This window comes from Ursus arctos, unplaced genomic scaffold (assembly GCF_023065955.2).
Source record: "Ursus arctos isolate Adak ecotype North America unplaced genomic scaffold, UrsArc2.0 scaffold_5, whole genome shotgun sequence".
In the NCBI taxonomy this organism is placed as follows: domain Eukaryota; kingdom Metazoa; phylum Chordata; class Mammalia; order Carnivora; family Ursidae; genus Ursus; species Ursus arctos.
The window spans coordinates 90,149,373-90,167,704 of record NW_026623067.1 but is presented as its reverse complement, the minus strand read 5'-3'; the positions used below and the strand labels follow the sequence as shown (position 1 = coordinate 90,167,704).

At 36.2% G+C, this 18,332-nt stretch overlaps 1 protein-coding gene across 22 annotated transcripts in view; it reads right to left on the bottom strand.

Moving 5' to 3' along the window:
- The window catches only part of APC (APC regulator of WNT signaling pathway), a 301,009-nt gene that overhangs the window by 43,293 nt on the left and 239,384 nt on the right, over positions 1-18,332 (bottom strand). For 16 of the 22 annotated variants that reach the window (XM_026498453.4, XM_048221202.2, XM_057307348.1 and 13 more), the window contains 2 exons: positions 16,474-16,587; positions 3,701-3,784 (listed from right to left, as the gene is read on the bottom strand). In XM_026498453.4, the coding sequence (XP_026354238.2) occupies positions 3,701-3,784; positions 16,474-16,587 (198 nt within the window). The remainder of the gene's footprint in view (positions 1-3,700; positions 3,785-16,473; positions 16,588-18,332) is intronic. The other 6 variants (XM_048221205.2, XM_048221207.2, XM_048221213.2 and 3 more) reach the window with 1 other exon arrangement.

The following is an 18,332-nucleotide window of genomic DNA, read 5'->3' as shown; positions in this document are numbered from 1 at the left end:
GTAAGAAAGAGGAAAAAACTGTAACTAAAGAAATGAGAAAAACAGCACAGCAAAACCTCAGAGCAGAGAATATAAAAGAGAAAATATAAAATGTAGTGCTGTTCAATAAAAACAAAAGTCTGCCTATTTCAAAATAGTGTTAAAAAAAGGGTATTATAGTAAGTTTAGTCAAGGGGGAAAAAAAGATCAACTACACTGGAAAGCCAAAGGGGTGGCAACAACCAAAATACTGCCAAACAATAATACCAGTGAGACTGAAAAAGGAGCAGAGATACTGTTCTTTTTACCCCCCCCCCCAGTCCTTAAGAGTCAACATTGCAAACTGGATACGTATTTCTTATATTACAAATACCTAGTTTGTATTGGTTTAAGACAGCCAAGTTAAACTGCTTTTAGGAATATGACTTCATAGCACTTGTACTTAAAATGCCCACTTAGCCAATACATGTTTCTGCATATTTCAAATTCAGATGTACTAAAACCAAAGTTAAGAGTCAGGCATAGAGGGGCGCCTGGGTGGCACAGCGGTTAAGCGCCTGCCTTCGGCTCAGGGCGTGATCCCGGCGTTATGGGATCGAGCCCCACATCAGGCTACTCTGCTGTGAGCCTGCTTCTTCCTCTCCCACTCCCCCTGCTTGTGTTCCCTCTCTCGCTGGCTATATCTGTTAAATAAATAAATAAAATCTTTAAAAAAAAAAAAAAAAAAGAGTCAGGCATAGAGGAAAACAACCAACCAGGTGACTAGAAGGTTGGAACTTTGGGCCAGACTGACCTCCAGGGTGGAGCAAGAGAGGGGGCTGGAAATTGAGGTCAATCATATAGCCACCTGTTTAATCAAGCATGCCTCCATAATGAAACCCCAATAAAACTCTGGACACTGAAGCTCAGTGGAGCTTCCTGGCTGATGAACATACTGATGTGCTGGGAGAATGACACGTTGAGATTCTAGGAGAGTGCGGAAGCTGCGCATCCTTTATCCCTCACTTTCCCCAGATCTTGCCCTATAGAGGCCTCCTCGTTTGGCAGTCCCTGATCTGTATCCTCTATAATAAAACTCTAATTGTACATGTAGCATCTCCAGTGAGTTCTGAGTCACTCCAGTGAATTACTGAACCTAGGGGGGCGTGGTAGGCCCCTACTTTGTAGTCAGTTGGGCGCAAGTATGGGTGGCTTGGGAAGGTAGTCTTGTGAAAGACTCTGCCACTAACCTGTAAGGCTATGTTAACTCCAGGTAGTTAAGCGTCAGAATCGAATTGTACTAGAATATACCCACTTAGGATAGAATTTACCGCAAGCTGTTTAAAGTGTGGGTGGCTTGGGGACACCTGACACTTTTAACTGGTGTCTGAAGTGAGGGCAGTCTTGTGAATGACTTTATCCTTTAATGTGGGGTCTGCACTCCGGGTACTTGTGTCAGAACTGAAAGGAATTACATATGGCACACCCAGTAGTGTCAGAGAACAGGTGTTAGAATATAGCTGGAAATAATTTTCTTTCAGAAATTTCAAGAGATTGGTATTCTACTTCAGAGCTTCCAGTGTTGCTGTTTTTATATAGCTAGAGACATTTTTGGTTTTTGGGTTTTTGTTTTTTTTTGTTTTTTGTTTTTTTAAAGATTTTATTTATTTATTTGACAGAGAGAGAGACAGCCAGCGAGAGAGGGCACACAAGCAGGGGGAGTGGGAGAGGAAGAAGCAGGCTCTTAGCAGAGGAGCCTGATGTGGGGCTCGATCCCATAACGTCAGGATCACGCCCTGAGCCGAGGGCAGACGCTTAACCGCTGTGCCACCCAGGCGCCTCTGTTTTTTTGTTTTTTGCTTGTTTTCCTCTCCTTCTCTAGAATGTCTTAGGACTTTCTTTTTATTCCTAGTGAAATGAAATTGTACCATGATGTGCCTGCTGTGGGATTTTTTTTCATCTGTGGTACTGGATACTGAAGAGACCATTTTATTTGGAAAACTATGTCCTTGAATTCCAGGGTATTTTATTTCTGTGATAATTTCCTCTCTCTAGTTCCTCCATTCTCATTCTGGAACTCCTTTTTATTTGGATAGTGAACCCTCCAGGAATGCTTCTCTGATTTTCTCATCTGTTTTCCATCTCCTATCTTTCTATTTTCTGAGAGATTTATCTTCTAACCTTTCTGAATTTTCATTTCTGCTACCACCACACTTTTAATTCCCAAGAACTCTTTCTTGAATTCTCTGAATGTTCCTTTTGCGTACCATCGTTTCCTACCACCATGGACGCATTCTCTTTTATCTGAGAATATTAATGTTAGTTATAGGTTTTAAAGTGTTCTCTCAAGGGGCGCCTGGGTGGCTCAGTCGTTAAGCGTCTGCCTTCAGCTCAGGGCGTGATCCCGGCGTTCTGGGATCGAGCCCCGCGTCAGGCTCCTGCGCTGGGAGCCTGCTTCTTCCTCTCCCACTCCCCCTGCTTGTGTTCCCTCTCTCGCTGGCTATCTCTGTGAAATAAATAAATAAAATCTTTAAAATAAATAAATAAATAAAGTGTTCTCTCTGCATACTATCTTTTGCCATTACATCTTTCTTTTTGGGAACTTACTTAAAACGTTTGGTAGTCTTTAGCTGTCCATCCCTATTTCAGAATGGGCTACCTATGAAAAGGTTAAGTGACACTATGCATGAGGGATGAAGACTGGCAACTATAGCTATTCTAACGGATGGTCCAGCTGGGTTGCTTTACTGGGGAATCCTCTAATGTCAGTACCTTTAGGTCTATTTTCTTGGGTTGGCCACATTTCTTAGAAAAGCTGTTTCTAGGAACTTGCCTGTATTATAAGCCTGGATGCCAGTGAGGGTTCTGGCATTCCGTAAGTAAATTTTCACTTATTTCAGTTTTTAGAAGGATACCCCACCTTCAGTTACACTAAGGTTACCCCTACCTGAAGACCCTTTCTTTTACCCTTTCTAGAATAAGTCACTCATCTTTTGCTGGGGTTAGAAAGAAGTCAACCCACTACTAAGAGTTTAAGACAGCCTCTGGAGTCTCCACCTGCTTCTGAACAAATTTTCAAACATCCTCTAAGATTTTAGATACTTTTTTTAACCCTCACATCCACAGGTACCTATTTTGGAACGTTTAGGACTCCACAGTATAAAATGAGTTGCTTCATGACTTCTTACTGCTGACTTAGGGGTTAATTCACTATCTACTAAAACTGTACATTTATTTACTGGCTTTCCAGCTTCCCCAATTTTACTGTTACCTCCCCTGTCTTCGTGCCTTTTTCATTTTATCCTTTTACTGTAATTTTATTTTATTTTTTTCATAATAGTTTATTTTTTAAAATTTAATATACTGTAATTTTAATGAGGACTGTGGCGCAAGCATAAATGAATTTGTATGATCAGTTTTAATCATGAATTACATACAGGTAATAGCTTATTTACTAGTTGGTAATACCCAAATTAAGTTAGTTATCTGATTATATGTAATCTGATGACTGAAGTAAAGTATCTGTATTTATGGCTCTATAAATTTTAATTGAGTAGGAGTTATTAAAAGATCAACATAGTCAAGGTTTTTGATAATTCACTTAATTTCATGAAAAAACTTATGAAGTGTCTCAATTCTTTAGAAGAACATCTATATTTCAATGATGCCGCATTAATTAGACATATTTTCTTAGAAAACTATATTTATATCTGTAAACAAACAAAAAAACCAATTTACTAACCTCTGCTTCTGTTGCTTGGGACTGTAAAAGCTGTCGTATACGAAGTATGTCCTTCTCTATTTGTTGAATTCTGGTTACTCTTCGCTAAAAGAAAGTAAGTGACCAAATTAGATCTAATTTTACTAAAAACATTAGTATAAATAGTCATACTATTGCTATCATTTCACAGCTCAGGGTTATGCTAAGTCATTCTAATACAAGAAGTTAGATATGTATACATATATTCACACACTGATGACACAGTGCGGCAGTTCAATTTTTTAATACATCTAATTTTATATAATAGAGTTGTTTAGGAAAATTGTACAAATATAAGTCATATATCAAACTGCATGATGCATGTGGTAAAAAAAATTGGTATTTTAATTATTCTCAAAAGCAGTTCAACAAAGAGAAAATTACACTTAAATTTGATCTTTACACTAACCCAGATGCCAGTATGATGTCACAGATTTATACAAAGCATGGTGTATGTGTAAAGAGAAGGAGCATCTGATTTGTTTCAGTAGACACAAGGGTTTAAACATAGCATTAACCCGTTCAAGAGTTATTCCTATTACAAGACATTAGTGCCTTTCAAACATAGCTTTCCCAAAAATACCTCCTGCAGCTCAACATTATTTTTGCTCCCAACACTAGGATCACAGTGACGTTAGGGCCTTGCTTTCCCACTACCCTAAGACCATGAAGTGAACACAAAGCACCTACTACAGATGAACACCGTGGAACTGAAACAATGTGGGAAAGTATTTTTACAAAAAGCTACATTTGCGGGCACCTGGGTGGCTCAGTCAGTTAAGCCTCCAACTCTGGGTTTCAGCTCAGGGTCTGTGCTGAGCTCTGCTCAGTGGCTCAGTGGAGAGCTTGCTTAAGATTTTCTCTCTTCCCCTGCCCCCACGACCCTGCTCTTGTGCGCTCTCTCTTTAAAAAAAAAAAGCTAGATTTTGCTTTAAATTAATGAGCACAAGCGGAAGTGAGAAAAACCAAATCACTTGTATATGAAAACCTTGTAAATTTAAATTATTTTAATTACCTTCATGACAACAAATATGTAGGTTTTAGAAACAAGTTCTGCCAGTGTTATATCATGTTCTGTGGTAATTCTACAGTTGACATCTTAATATTGAGGCACCAGAAATTAGAAGAGTAGTTGTTTTGATGGGGAACAAAGTGTTAGAGGCTAGATGGAGTCATTTCCAAACTAGTTTTGATTATGTGCCCCATCAACACAAGATTCCTGAGTGCATATTTCTCAATAAATACTAAAAGAACTGAAATAGTTTAAGTATATAAAGTTTAAAAACTTCCATATAAAACCTACCCACTGACAATATCTAGTTTTGCTTAAATACAATATCCCTATGATTTTATTACACAGTAAAAACAACTTATTGCTGCTATTATCCAATGTCACGATAAACAACCACAGAAAAACTAAAAATTGTGCTCACCAAAAACAAAAACAACCCCAAAACCAAATCTTCCTTCTTCCCTCCCTTTCTCCCTTCCCTCACAACACTACAACTATGCTGATTCTCTGCTGTGACTGTGAAAACAGTGAACTTAAGGTAGGTAGTGTTCTCTAATTAACAAAGCTTTCCATATCTAATTTACTCACGAAAACATGCTGAAGGAGAAATGCCTATATTTTTGGTAGCTTTCTAAATATACTGCAAAGACGAGTGAACACCTCTACAACCAGATGGTAAACATTTTCTGGCTTTACATGAAAGAAAGAAACTATGCACAATTAGCTCTGTATAGGTTTTCCTCTTTCTCTATATTAACAAGCTCCCCTCCACCAATAAAATCTTTTTTTATTTCATTTTTTCATTTTCACTCCAGAATAGTACACATACAGTGCTAGATTCGTTTCGGGTGTACAATATAGTGATTCAACAATTCTACACACTGCTCAGTGCTCATCGTTTTCAGTACACTCCTTAATCCCTATCACTATCTCACCCACTGCCCCGCCACCTCCCTTCTGGTGACCAACAGCTTGTCCTCTATAGTAGGAGTCTTGGTTTGTCTCTTTTTCCCCTTTGTTCATTTGTTTTGTTTCTTAAATTTCCCATGAGTGAAATCATACGGTATTTGTCTTTCTCTGATTTATTTCACTTAGCATTATACTCTGGTCCATCCATGTCACTGCAAATGGCAAGATTTCATTCTTTTTTAGGGCTGAGTAATATTCTATTCTATATATACACCACATCTTCTGTATCCATTCATTAGTTGATGGACACTTGGGCTGTTTGCATAATTTGGCTATTGTAAATAGTGCTGCAATAAACACAGGGGTGCATGTAGTCTTTTGAATTAGTGTTTTCATATTCTTTGGGTAAATACCCAGTAGTACAATTACGAGATTGTAGGGTAGTTCAAATTTTAACTTTTTGAGGAAACTCCACACTGTTTTCCAGAATGGCTGCACCAGTCTGCATTCCCATTAACAGTGCAAGAGGATTCCCCTTTCTTCACATCCTCGTCAACACTTGTTTCTTGTGTTTCTGATTTTACCCATTCTGACAGGTGTGAGGTGATATCTTATTGTTGTTTTGATTTGCATTTTCCTGATGATGAGTGATGTTGAGCATCTTTTCATGTGTCTGTTGGCCATCTGTATGGAGATGGAGAAATGTCTGTTCCTATCTTCTGGCCATATTTTCATTGGATTATCTGGTTCTGGGGTTTTGAGTAAGTTGAGTTAAGTTGAGTAAGTTCTTTATATATTTTGATACCAACCCTTTTTCAGATATGTCGTTTGCAAATATATTTTCCCATTCAGTCAGTTGCCTTTTAGTTTTGTTGACTGTTTCCTTCTCTGTGCAGAAGCTTTTTGATGTAATACCAACCGTTTATTTTTGCTTTTGTTTCTCTTGCCTTAGGGGAGTTATCTAGAAAAAAGCTGCTACAGCCAATGTCAGAGAAACTACTGCCTATGTTCTCTTCTAGGATTTTTCTGGTTTTAAGTCTCACATTTAAGTCTATAATCCACTTGGAATTCAGCTTTGTGTATGGTGTAAAAAAGTGGTCGTCTTATTCTTTTTTGTGTTGCAGTCCAGTTTCCCCAACACCACTTGATGAAGAGACTGTCTTTTTCCTGTTGCATATTCTTGCCTCTTTTGTTGAAGATTAACTGACCATATAATTGTGGGTTTGTTTCTGGGCTTTCTATTCTGTTCCACTGATCTATGTGTCTATTTTTGTGCCAGTGCCATACTGTTTTGATTACTACAGCTTTGTAGTATGACTTGAATCTGGAATTGGGATACTTCCAGCTTTTTCTTTTTCAAGATTGTTTTGGCTATTGAGGTCTTTTGTGGTTCCATACACATTTCAGGTTTGTTTGTTCTAGTTCTGTGAAAAATGCTACTGGTATTTGGATAGGGATTGCATTAAATGTGTACACGGCTTTGGGTAGTATGGATATCTTAATATTTGTTCTCTCAATCCATGAGCATGGAATGTCTTTCCATTTCTTTGTGTCGTCTTCAATTTCTTTCATCAGTGTTTTATAGTTTTCAGAGTACAGGTCTTTCACCTCCTTAAGTTTATTCCTAGGTATTTTATTATTTTTGTTGCAATTGTAAATGGGATTGCTTTCTTAATTTCTCTTTCTGTTGCTTCATTATTAGTGTGTAGAAATGCAACAGATTTCTGTACAGTGATTTTATATCCTGGAACCTTACTGAATTCGTTTATTAATTCTAGCAGTTTTTTGGTGGTCTTTAGGGTTTTCTATATTCAGTATCGTGTCATCTGCAAATAGTGAAAGTTTTACTTCTTCCTTACCAATCTGGATGCCCTTTATCTCTTTTTCTTGTCTGGCTGCTGTGGCTAGGACTTCCAGTATTATGTTAATAAAAGTGAGAGTGGATATCCTTGTCTTGTTCTTGATCTTAGGGGAAAGTTCTCAGTTTTTCCTCATTGAGGATGATGTTAGCACTGGGTTTTTCATAAAGGCCTTTATTATGTTGAGGTATGTTCCCTCTAAACCTACTCTGTGGAGGGTTTTAATCATGAATGGACGTTGTACTTTGTCAAATGCTTTTTTTTTTGCGCCTACTGAAATGAACATATGGTTTTTATCCTTTCTCTTAATGTGATGCATCATATTGACTGATTTGCGAATATTCAACCACCCTTGCATCCTGGAAATAAATCCCAGTTGATGGTGGTGAATGATTTTTTTAAATGTATTGTTGGATTCAGTTTGCTAATAGTATGTTGGGGAATTCTGCGTCCATGTTCACCACAGATACTGGCCTGTAGTTCTCTTTTTCTAGTGTCTTTATCTGGTTTTGGTATCAGGGTAATGCATGCCTTGTAGAATGAATTTAAAAGTTTTCCTTCCTGTTCTGTTTTTTGGAATAGTTTGAGAAGAGGTATAAACTCTTCTTTATATGTTTGGTAGAATTTTGCTGTGAAGTTATCTGGTCTGGACTTGTTTGCTGGGAGTCTTCTGATTACTACCTCAATTACATTGCTGGTACCCAGTCTTCTAATTTTCTATTTCTTCCTGATTCAATTTTGGAAGGCTATATGTTTCCAGGACTTTATCCATTTCTTCTAGGTTGTCCAATTTGTTGGCATATAATTTTTCATAACATTCTTATAATCTTTGTATTTCTGTGGTGTCAGTTGTTATTTCTCTTCTTTCATTTCTGATTTTATTTGAATCCTCTTTCTCTCTCTCTCTCTTTTTTTTAAATGAGTCTAGCTAGAGGTTTATCAATTTTGTTGATCTTTTCAAAGAACCAGCTCCTGGTTTCACCAATCTGTTCTATTTTTTTTTAAGTTTCTACTTTGTTTATTTCCACTCTAATTTTTATTATTTCCTTCCTTCTGCTGATTTTGGATTTTGTTTGTTTTTCTGTCTTAGCTCCTTTAGGTGTAAGGTTAGATTTTTTATTTGAGATTTTTCATGCATCTTAAGGTAGGCCTGTATCGCTATAAACTTCCCTTTTAGAATAGCTTTGGCTGCATCCCAAAGATTTTGGAGCATTATGTTTTCATTTTAATTTGTCTCCATGTACTTTTTGATTTTCTATTTGATTTCTTGGTTGACATTCATTGTTTAGTAGCATGGTAGTTAGCCTCCATGTATTTGTGGTCTTTCCAGATTTTTTTCTTGTGGTTCACTTCTAGTTTCAAAGTGTTGTGGTCAGAAAAGATGCATGGATTGACTCTGATCTTTTTGACCTTGTTGAGACTTGTTTTGTGGCCTAATATATGACCTATTTGGAGAATGTTCCATGTACACTTGAAAAGAATGTGTATTTTGCTGTTTTAGGATGGAGCGTTCTGAATATATCTGTTAAATCCTCCTAGTCCAATGTATCATTCAAAGCCATTGTTTTCTTCTTGATTTTTCTGCTTGGATGATCTGCCCACTGATGGAAGTGGGGTGTTAAAGTCCCTTACTATTATTGCGTTATTATCTATCACTTTCTTCGTTTGTTATTAACTCCTTTAAATACTTGGGGGCTCCCATGTTGGGTCCATAAATATTTACAATTGTTAGATTTCCCTGCTGGATCATCCCCTTAATGACTGTATAGTGTCCTTCTCTGTCTCTTGTTACAGTCTTTATTTCAAAGTCTATTTTGTCAGATATAAATATTACTATCTCAGCTTTCCTTCCACATCCATCTGTGTGATAAATGCTTCTCCATCCCTTCACTTTCAATCTGCATGTGTCTTAGGTCTGAAATGAGTCTCTTGTAGGCAGCATATAGATGGGTCTTGTTTTTTAATCTATTCTGTATCCCTATGTCTTATGATTGGAGCATTAAGTCCATTTACATTCGAAGTAATTACTGATAGGTATGTATTTATTGCCAGTTTGTTACTGGTTTTATGGTTGTTCTTGTAGTTTTTTCCCATTCCTTTCTTCTCTTGCTCTCTTCTCTCCACTAGCTGGCTTTCTTGAGTAATATACTTGGATTCCTTTCTTTTTATTTTTGCATAATATTGGTTTTTGCTTTGTAGTTACCATTTGGTTTGTATGCAACATCTATATACAGAAGTCTGTATTAAGATGATGGTCGCTTAAGGTTGAACCCATTCTTTACTCCTCTCCTTTCCACATTTTAGGTATATGGTATCATACTTTACATCCTTTTATTTTGTGAGTCCTCTATTTTTTTAAAAAAAATATTATTTATTTGCCAGAGAGAGATAGAGCACAAGCAGGGGGAGAAGGAGGATCCCTGCTAAGCAAGGAGCCCGATGTGGGACTCGATCCTAGGACCCTGGGATCAAGACCTGAGCCAAAGGCAGACACTTAACCAAGCCACTCAGGTGTACCCCTTTAGACTGATTTTTATAGATATACTTATTTTTACTACTTTTGTGCTTCCTAGTTTCCTTCGTCTTGTGTATGGTCTTTCCACTGAAAGAGTCCTCTTTAAACTTTTCTTGTAGGGCTGGGTTAGTGGCAATGAATTCCTTTACTTTCGTTTGTCTGGGAAACTATTTATTTCTCCTTCTCTTCTGAATGATAGCCTTGCTGGATATTCTTGGCTGCAGGTTTTTTTCTTTCAGTACTTTGAATATATCATGCTACTCTTTTCAGGCCTGCAAAATTCTGCTGAAAAACCCACTGATAGCCTTACAGGGTTTCCCTTGTATATAACTGGTTTCTTCTCTCTTGCTGCTTTTAAAATTCCTTCTTCATCACTACTTTTTGCCATCTTATCAACATGTTGTGGTGTGGACCTCCCTGGGCTGATTTTGTTGGGGGATCTCTGTGCCTGCTGGATGTAGATTTCTGTTTTCTTCCCCAGATTCAGGAAGTTTTCAGCTAATATTTCTGCAGATAAATTTTCTGCCCCCTTTTCTCTCTCTTCTCCTTTTGGGATCTCTATAATGTATGTTATTATGCTTGATGGTATCAATGAGTTCCCTAAGTCTATTCTCCTTTCGCATAATTTTTTCTCTCATCTGCTCAGCTTGATTACTTTCCATTACTCTGTCCTCCAAGTCACTGATTCATTCTTCTGCTTCTACTATTTATTCCACCTAGTGTATTTTTACTATTTTGTTTAATGTGTCCTTCATCTCTGACTGGGTCTTTATCTCATCGTTAAGGCCTCACTGAGGTCCTCCACTCTTTACTCAAGTCCAGTGAGGATCTTAATGATCACTTCTTTTAATTCTCAGGCATATTACGTATCTCTGTTTTGCTTAGGTCTCTTGCTATGATTTTGTCCTATTGTTTCATTTCGGACACACTCTTCTATCTCCTCATTTTATCTAACTCTCTGTATCTGTTTCTCTGTGTTAGGAAAGACAGCTGTGTTTCCTGCACCTGAAAGTAATGGCCTTATGAAGAAGAGGTCCTGTAGTGCCCTGCTGTGCAGTGTCTCCTGTTCCCCAGAACCTGGTGCTTTAGGGGTGTCTCCTATGTGTGATGTGTGTGCCCTGCTGTTGTGGCTAATTTTTCCTTCAGTCCAGTCATCTGCTATGGCTCTCTTCTGCTTGTTGTGGACAGTGTCTGGTTCCTGTAGTGGGCCAGTCTGGGGATGCCTGGGACATGAGTTGGGTCAGACCAGGGGCTTGTTAGAGATGCAGGAGCACCAAACTGCTGTGTCGCGTGTTGTCCGGAGAAGCTTTTGTTGGTGGGTGGGACCTGCAAAGCCCTTGTCTGCTTCCAGCCCCCTACTGGGGCCTCCTTTGACTGGTATGTGTGGTTATCTTCCCCTTTCTTGGGGTTGAAGTTACTTTGGAGTGTGCTGGCCACTGCAGGGGCTGCCTACACACTACCAGGCCTCTGGCACTGCCTTGTAGGGCTCTGGCTAAGAGAGTATTGGAGAGGGCAGGTCTCCCATAGCACAGAGCTGGGGGGCAGAGCCAGCAAGCTTTTTGTGCCCCCAGTCCTCTGTGGGAGGGGTCCTACAGTGCTGGGACTAAAGCCTCCTGATGAGCTCCTTAGAAGCACAGCCCAGGAAGGGGGGAAGGGTCCACCAAAAAAACCTTAAATTAAAAATTTTAATATTTAGAAGATGAAAGCAGGGAATTGTATCTAATATTCCTCTTGATTTCTGTATTGCCAATATGTCACTAAATCTTGAAATCGTTCTATGTCTTGACACCCACTGTGGTTGAGGATTTCTAATAACACAACCCCTGTACTTCTGTTTCTCAAAATGAAAATGGAAGAAGCCAGTAGTATCTCTTTCCTTTTTTTATATGATAACCTTATTTGAATACTGGTGAAACTATGCTTAATAACAAGTGCTTAACAGTTCAGGGTAATGCAGTTGGTATGACATTTGAAAAACTAATTTTAAAAAATTGTAAGAATAATATAGTTCAATACAGATTCAGGATAACTCTCAACAAACTGGGAATAGAAGGTAAATTCCTTAACTTGAGGAAGGGTATCTATCAAAAACTGAATAAACAACACACTTAACAGTGAAATTTTAGGAGGAGTCCCTTTAAAGTCATAGTAAGACAGAGAAGACCAATATCACTGCTTCTTATTCAAAGATGTATTAGAGTTCTTATGCAGTATAAAGAGAGAAAAAAAAAAGAAACCAAGCAACTGAAAAGGGCAAAGAAAATTACTGTTCTTTTGCAAACAACGCAAAAAAAAAAAATGCAACTGCCATATTTGACAGATTATATGGAAAATGCAAGAAAAATGCAAGAAAATCTTAAACTACTGAGACAATTTAATTCAAGAATTCAGGAAGGTCACTGGATACTTATTACTTAAATGTAATTTAGTAATTATAGTAAATCCCATTCATAAACAGTAACAAAAACTATATGATTTCTAGGAATAATAAAAAAAACATATAAAATCTTTATATAGAAGATATTACAAAACTTTATTGAGGGACATAAAATTACAGCTAAATGAATGGAGATATAAAATTAATAACAAAACCTAATATATATTGAGTTTTACTATGTGTCAGATTCTAAGTGCTTTTACATGTATTAACTCATTTAATCCTCACATTTCAGTTTAGTATTATATTTTACCAATGAGAAAACTGAGGCAGAAAATTTACCCGAAATCAGTGCTGATAAGTAGCAGGTCTGGAATTAGAACCCAGGAGGTCTGGCTCCACAGTCATTCCTTTCAACCAAGAACCAATCTTTATTATGTAAAGAAAGGAACTCTCTTCAAATTAATTTATAAATTCAATGTGATTCTAATAAAAAATGTATCAAGCTTTTCTTTAAATTAGAGAAGCTGAAACTAAATTTCAGACAGAAGAGTAATGAGACAGAATACAACCACAATTTTACAAACAAAAATAGGAGAACTCACTCTACCAGGTACCACGATTTATAAAACTACTGCAAATAAAACAAATGTGGTATGAGTGCAGGCACAGAGAATCTAAAAAAAATTAGTGGAATAGAGTCTAGAAATATCAACCAAATATAAACTTAACATATGCCAGAGATGGCATTACTAATCAATAGGGAAATACTGAGGTATCAAATAAAGATAATGGGTAATTTAGTTAAAAACATAAATATGCACATATCTGTGTATATACTATTATAGATAATTTATCACATATTAATAAAAACCAATATATTATTTAAAATCTAAGCTATATATTAAATAATTACATATATATACATATAAAAATCATATACACTTGTGTGTATCTTTGTAAAATTAGATCCCTACCTCCAAAACATACATAACTGCATGTTGGAGATGAATTAAAGACCTAATTGTAAAAATAAAACATTAAAACTATTAGAAATAAGAGGATAATTTTGATTCCAGAATAGGAAAAGATGTATAAATAATTCATAGAAAGCACAACTATGGCAATATACTTAATTTAGCTCTATATCAGACACTAATTAGGATTTTGCAGGGAGGGGCTGTGATGTGTATTATCTATAACACAGTGGTATCAAGAGGATATTAATATATCGCTCAAATATTTAAGAGTAAGACATTTAACATAACAGAAAATGGGAAAAAAGATAACAGAATGTCCAAAAGTCTAATAAATATATGAAAAGATATTCAACTTCAGTAGTATTCAAGAAAATATAAATTAAATGACAAGCTAATGTTTCATTGCCCACCAACTGTTAATTATGAAGTCTGACTCACAAGTGCTGGAGACATACAGAAGAAAAACGATTCTGACATACTACTAGTAGAAATGTAAATCGATAAAATCATTTTGAGTGCAATTTGGCAAACACTAGTTCAAAACACTCACACCTTATAGCCAGCAATGACGCTTTTAGGTATGTACCCTAGAGCTGAAGTCAGCAAATTAGGGCCTATTAGCCATCTGTTTTTGTGAATTAAGTTTTACTGAAACACAACCAAGCCCATTTGCTTACATATAATCATCTATGGTTGCTTTCTTGCTACAAAGGCAGAGTTGAGTAGCTGTGACAGAGACCATATGGCCCACAAAGAATAATATATTTATTTATTTTTTATGACTCTTTAAGAAAAAGCTTGCTGACTCTTAACCGAGAGAGATTCTACGCATGTTTACAAGATATGAATATGTTTATCAGAGTTGTTTAAACAGTGAAAAATTAAAAACAACCTAAATGTCCATCAAGCAGGAAACATATAAACTCTATTATCCATATAATTACAGAAAATTATGGTAAAAACGAAGCGTAAGGAACTTTCACCCTACCAAACCCTAGTCCCCAAAAGTAAGCTCTATTAACAACTCGGTGTACATTTTCCCAGCCTTTGTTTCATGTATATAGGAAAGTAGGGATCACCATTCTTGGTGCCCAAATATGTGCTGAACAAATAAAAAATAAATAAATAACCAAACTGTTCGCAGGGACAGCTGAAGATAGACAATCTCACACAGGCATGGGCAAGAGTGGATTTTATTTTGAATTTCACTAAATTGTTTACCAGTCATTTGTATGTGTTTACTAATCATCTGCATTTTTTCAATAAGTTGATTACAACCATTACCCATTAAAAAGAGTTGCCTTTTTCTTACTAGTTGTAGGAATTCTTACATTATAGGGATAGTGACCTTTTTCCTTTTATGTGTTAAAAATATTCTCCCTTAGTTTATCTTCTGCAGAATGTTTTAAAATTTTATGACAATTAACATTTGCTGTCCTATATTTTCTTCCATTAATTTTAGGTTTATTTTTCACATTTAGATATTTAATCCATTTGTAATTTTTCTTATACAAGATATGAGTTAGGGATCTAATTTAATTTCCCCCATATAGGTACCTATAGTTGCACCTATATATTTACTGAGTTGTTTATCATTCTTCCCCAAATTCATACATTTTTAAGGTACGTGAGAAAGATAAATCCTGAATTCGAATATAGTGAAATTTATCAGTCTATTCTTTCAAAAATAGTGTTTATGCCCTGTTTAAGAAATCCTTTTCTACCCCAATATTAGAAAGATATTCATGTATATTTCTATTGAAAGGCTTATTTTTATTTATTTTTTTAAAGATTTATTTCTTTTAGCGAGAGAGAGAAAGAACGGGAGTAGGGGAGGGGCAAAGGAAGAGGGAGAGAGTCTCAAGTAGACCACCTGCTGAGCAGAGCCTGCCGTGGTTCGATCCCAGGACCCTGAGATCATGAGCTGAGCCAAAACCAGGAGTCAGACGCTTAACTGACTGAGCCACCCAGGCCCCCCAAAAGGTTATTTTTAAAGTTTTACTTTTGGCATTTAAGACATTAATTTGAATGGAATGGGGGTGAGAGGAAATTAACAAAAAGTATATTATATATATGACTTACAGCATAACTAACTAACATGGAATATATTAGTTGAGCCTCTAGCTTCATTGTGAAACTAACAGGTATGGACTATAAAAGGTCCCATGGTACCGGTGTTTAAGTATGTCCTTAGTCTACCACCATACTGTAACGTAAAATGAATATACATTATGTGTAGGAAGCTACCACATAAAGGGTAGAGACTATACTTTGAGGATGTAAAATGTCCTGTATTTGTGATTTTAAAACTACGAATAAACTTTTTAGAACACAAAATGTATTTATAACACACACAGATGTATGTATTCCCTTTTATTTATTATTCCCTTAAATAAAATCTTCCAAACAATGTTTTCTTACCAGTTTGTCCTAAAAGTTTTCTTTTTAAAAAAAAAATGCCCATACTTGCTTTAAAATAGAAAAGGTAAACAGTAAAGCCTCCTCAGGGCTTAAAAACATCAGCCAGTAATATACTTTTGCAAATACAACGCGCTAAGTTCAATAATGTATGAAAATGCTTAGCAAATAGAAAAGCTATTTAATATTCTTTCTGGACATCAGCTGAGGGCAGAAATACGGGAATGTTCTCCATCCAACTCATTTCACCTTTCCCATTATTCTCTATCGTTCCTTAAATGAGGACTTCCCTTTTTTTGCATACAACTTAAAGAGCAATGAAATATTCTGAATGTTATTACACATACTTAGATTACAAGAAGTAAAAATCTCAAAGGAGAAGTGAAGTTAGCTATCAGCTACCAGATGACCGTCATCTAACCCTTTTTCTCTCTCACAGTTCCAGGGCAAAGCAGAACAGTATCAGGGAAATGAAATATGGTGGAGGCAGAATTCTGTGAAGATTGGTTATGTTGCCCAGCAGCCATGATAAATCATTATTTTGAAATAGTGCCAAATGAAGGTAGACTTATAAATATCTTTAATAATAAAATTTAATCAATGTTAACAGAGCTATAATCCATTACATTCTTAATAGCTCTTCTCTAGCCTGTGCTGTTTTATAGTTTAATAATAAATAATTTACCTGCGCTCTTTTTTCCATATCCTGGCAAGTACCTAGTTGTTCTTCCATTGCAACTCTGATTTGCCTTGCTTCATATTCTAATTGTCTTCTGGTCATATCTGTTTGTAAGGAAAACTAAAACCACAAATTAAATTGAAATGTTAATACCTCATGTTATGTGCTTATCAGTAAAAGCAAAAAAGCATATAAATACCAATAAAGAAAATGAATATCAGATATGTAGGTTATTGAGCATAACAAGATTATTTTTTACTTCAAGGAGTCCTAAAATTTGATTATAGGTGCTGGGCTCAGTCTGGGTCCCTGATGTGAAATGCTCAGTTGAAACACTTCAACTGCTCCATAGCCACAAATGGCTTTAAATTGTACTGATAAACTTAAAATATATAATTGGTCCAGTTGGGCAGGGTAAGCCTTCTTCAGTTCCCATCTTCTGCACTGAAGAAGTACGACTTTAATTATTAAAAACTAGCACAATGATGTGGACAACAAGAAAAATCAAGAAACAGTCTATCATCCTTAAGTTTATACCTCAATTTAAGGATTGTTATAAACGTGCAGACTAAACAGAGAAAACCTCTCCATTTGTAAAATGAAGAAAATGGGATAAGGAAAGGCTTTTATTTAATACAGATAATCATAAATTGCAAAACAATATAAACTTTTTGGTAAAAATCCAAAAATGAAAAGCATTTTGAAATAAACAAAAAGAAGTACTTCTTCCTACAGGGGGTGTTAATTCATTCAAAAATCAATTAATCCTCTGATTAAAATTCCAGGCACTGAGATAACTGGTAGGCATACCAAAGGAATGAAAAGGACAAAGTAATGAAACTTATAAAGACATGCATCAAGAGGTAATAATAGCTAAAAGTCTGATTAAATAAAATGATAATGGGCCATGAAGGAAACTAGAAAGTGCAACAGATTTTTTATGCTGTATATACTCAGCTGTGTGAGACATGTGTCTGACTGAGAGTAACATTCTGTGGGTCCACGGATTCCAACTGCACTGTCAGTTAAGTCAGGGGAGCTCTCACCCGCTTCCCTTGCAATAATGCAGATGACACTCCACAGAGAATGTATTTCTATAGGTATACCCAAATCATAGGTTACAACAGATGAAAGTCTGTACGCTATCTCTAATTACCAATGAGCCAGCTTTAACTCCACTTACTTACTTATCCTTCACTTCCCAAAACCCCCTGCAAAAAAAAAGTTGAACATGACAAAGTATGTTGTAATAATGTGGTTCAGATCTGATGTTTTAAAAGTAATGTCTAATATCTTGATAATATTTCTAGAGGGAAGTGTTCTTAACTTTCTTCCCAATATAAATGCAAAATTTGTGAAATTAAAAAATATTTATGACACACAAGAAGTCTACACTTGGCAATGTTGCCAGATGGTCTATAATGTCTTATATAGCCTATTAAATAAATGTGATTATTTAATAAATACGGGAACAATTTATTTGACAACTCCTCTTTGTTGCAGATATTAACCAACTGCTCTCAAGTTATCACATACATCTGAGCTCTTTCCTAAACCTGATTGCATGCAGACAACTGGACTTTAAATTTTGTATATTCTAATTATCAATGTGAATGATGAACAAAACTATGCTTAGGTATTTTTTTTTATTTAAGAGTAAAAATCCCACCAAACCTTCCCGAGTTCCTAATCCTTGTATGCCAAGAACTCTTCATTAACTGTTCTTTCACTATCTGGGTCTCTTTAACTCCCAGGAAGACGTCAAGGACATTGCCAGGAAAAGGGATCCTTTCTCTTCCTCTCAAAAGCCTGTCTGATTGTTCTAGGAGACTATGCACCTAAGCTTCGGGTTCTAGCTCTGCCAG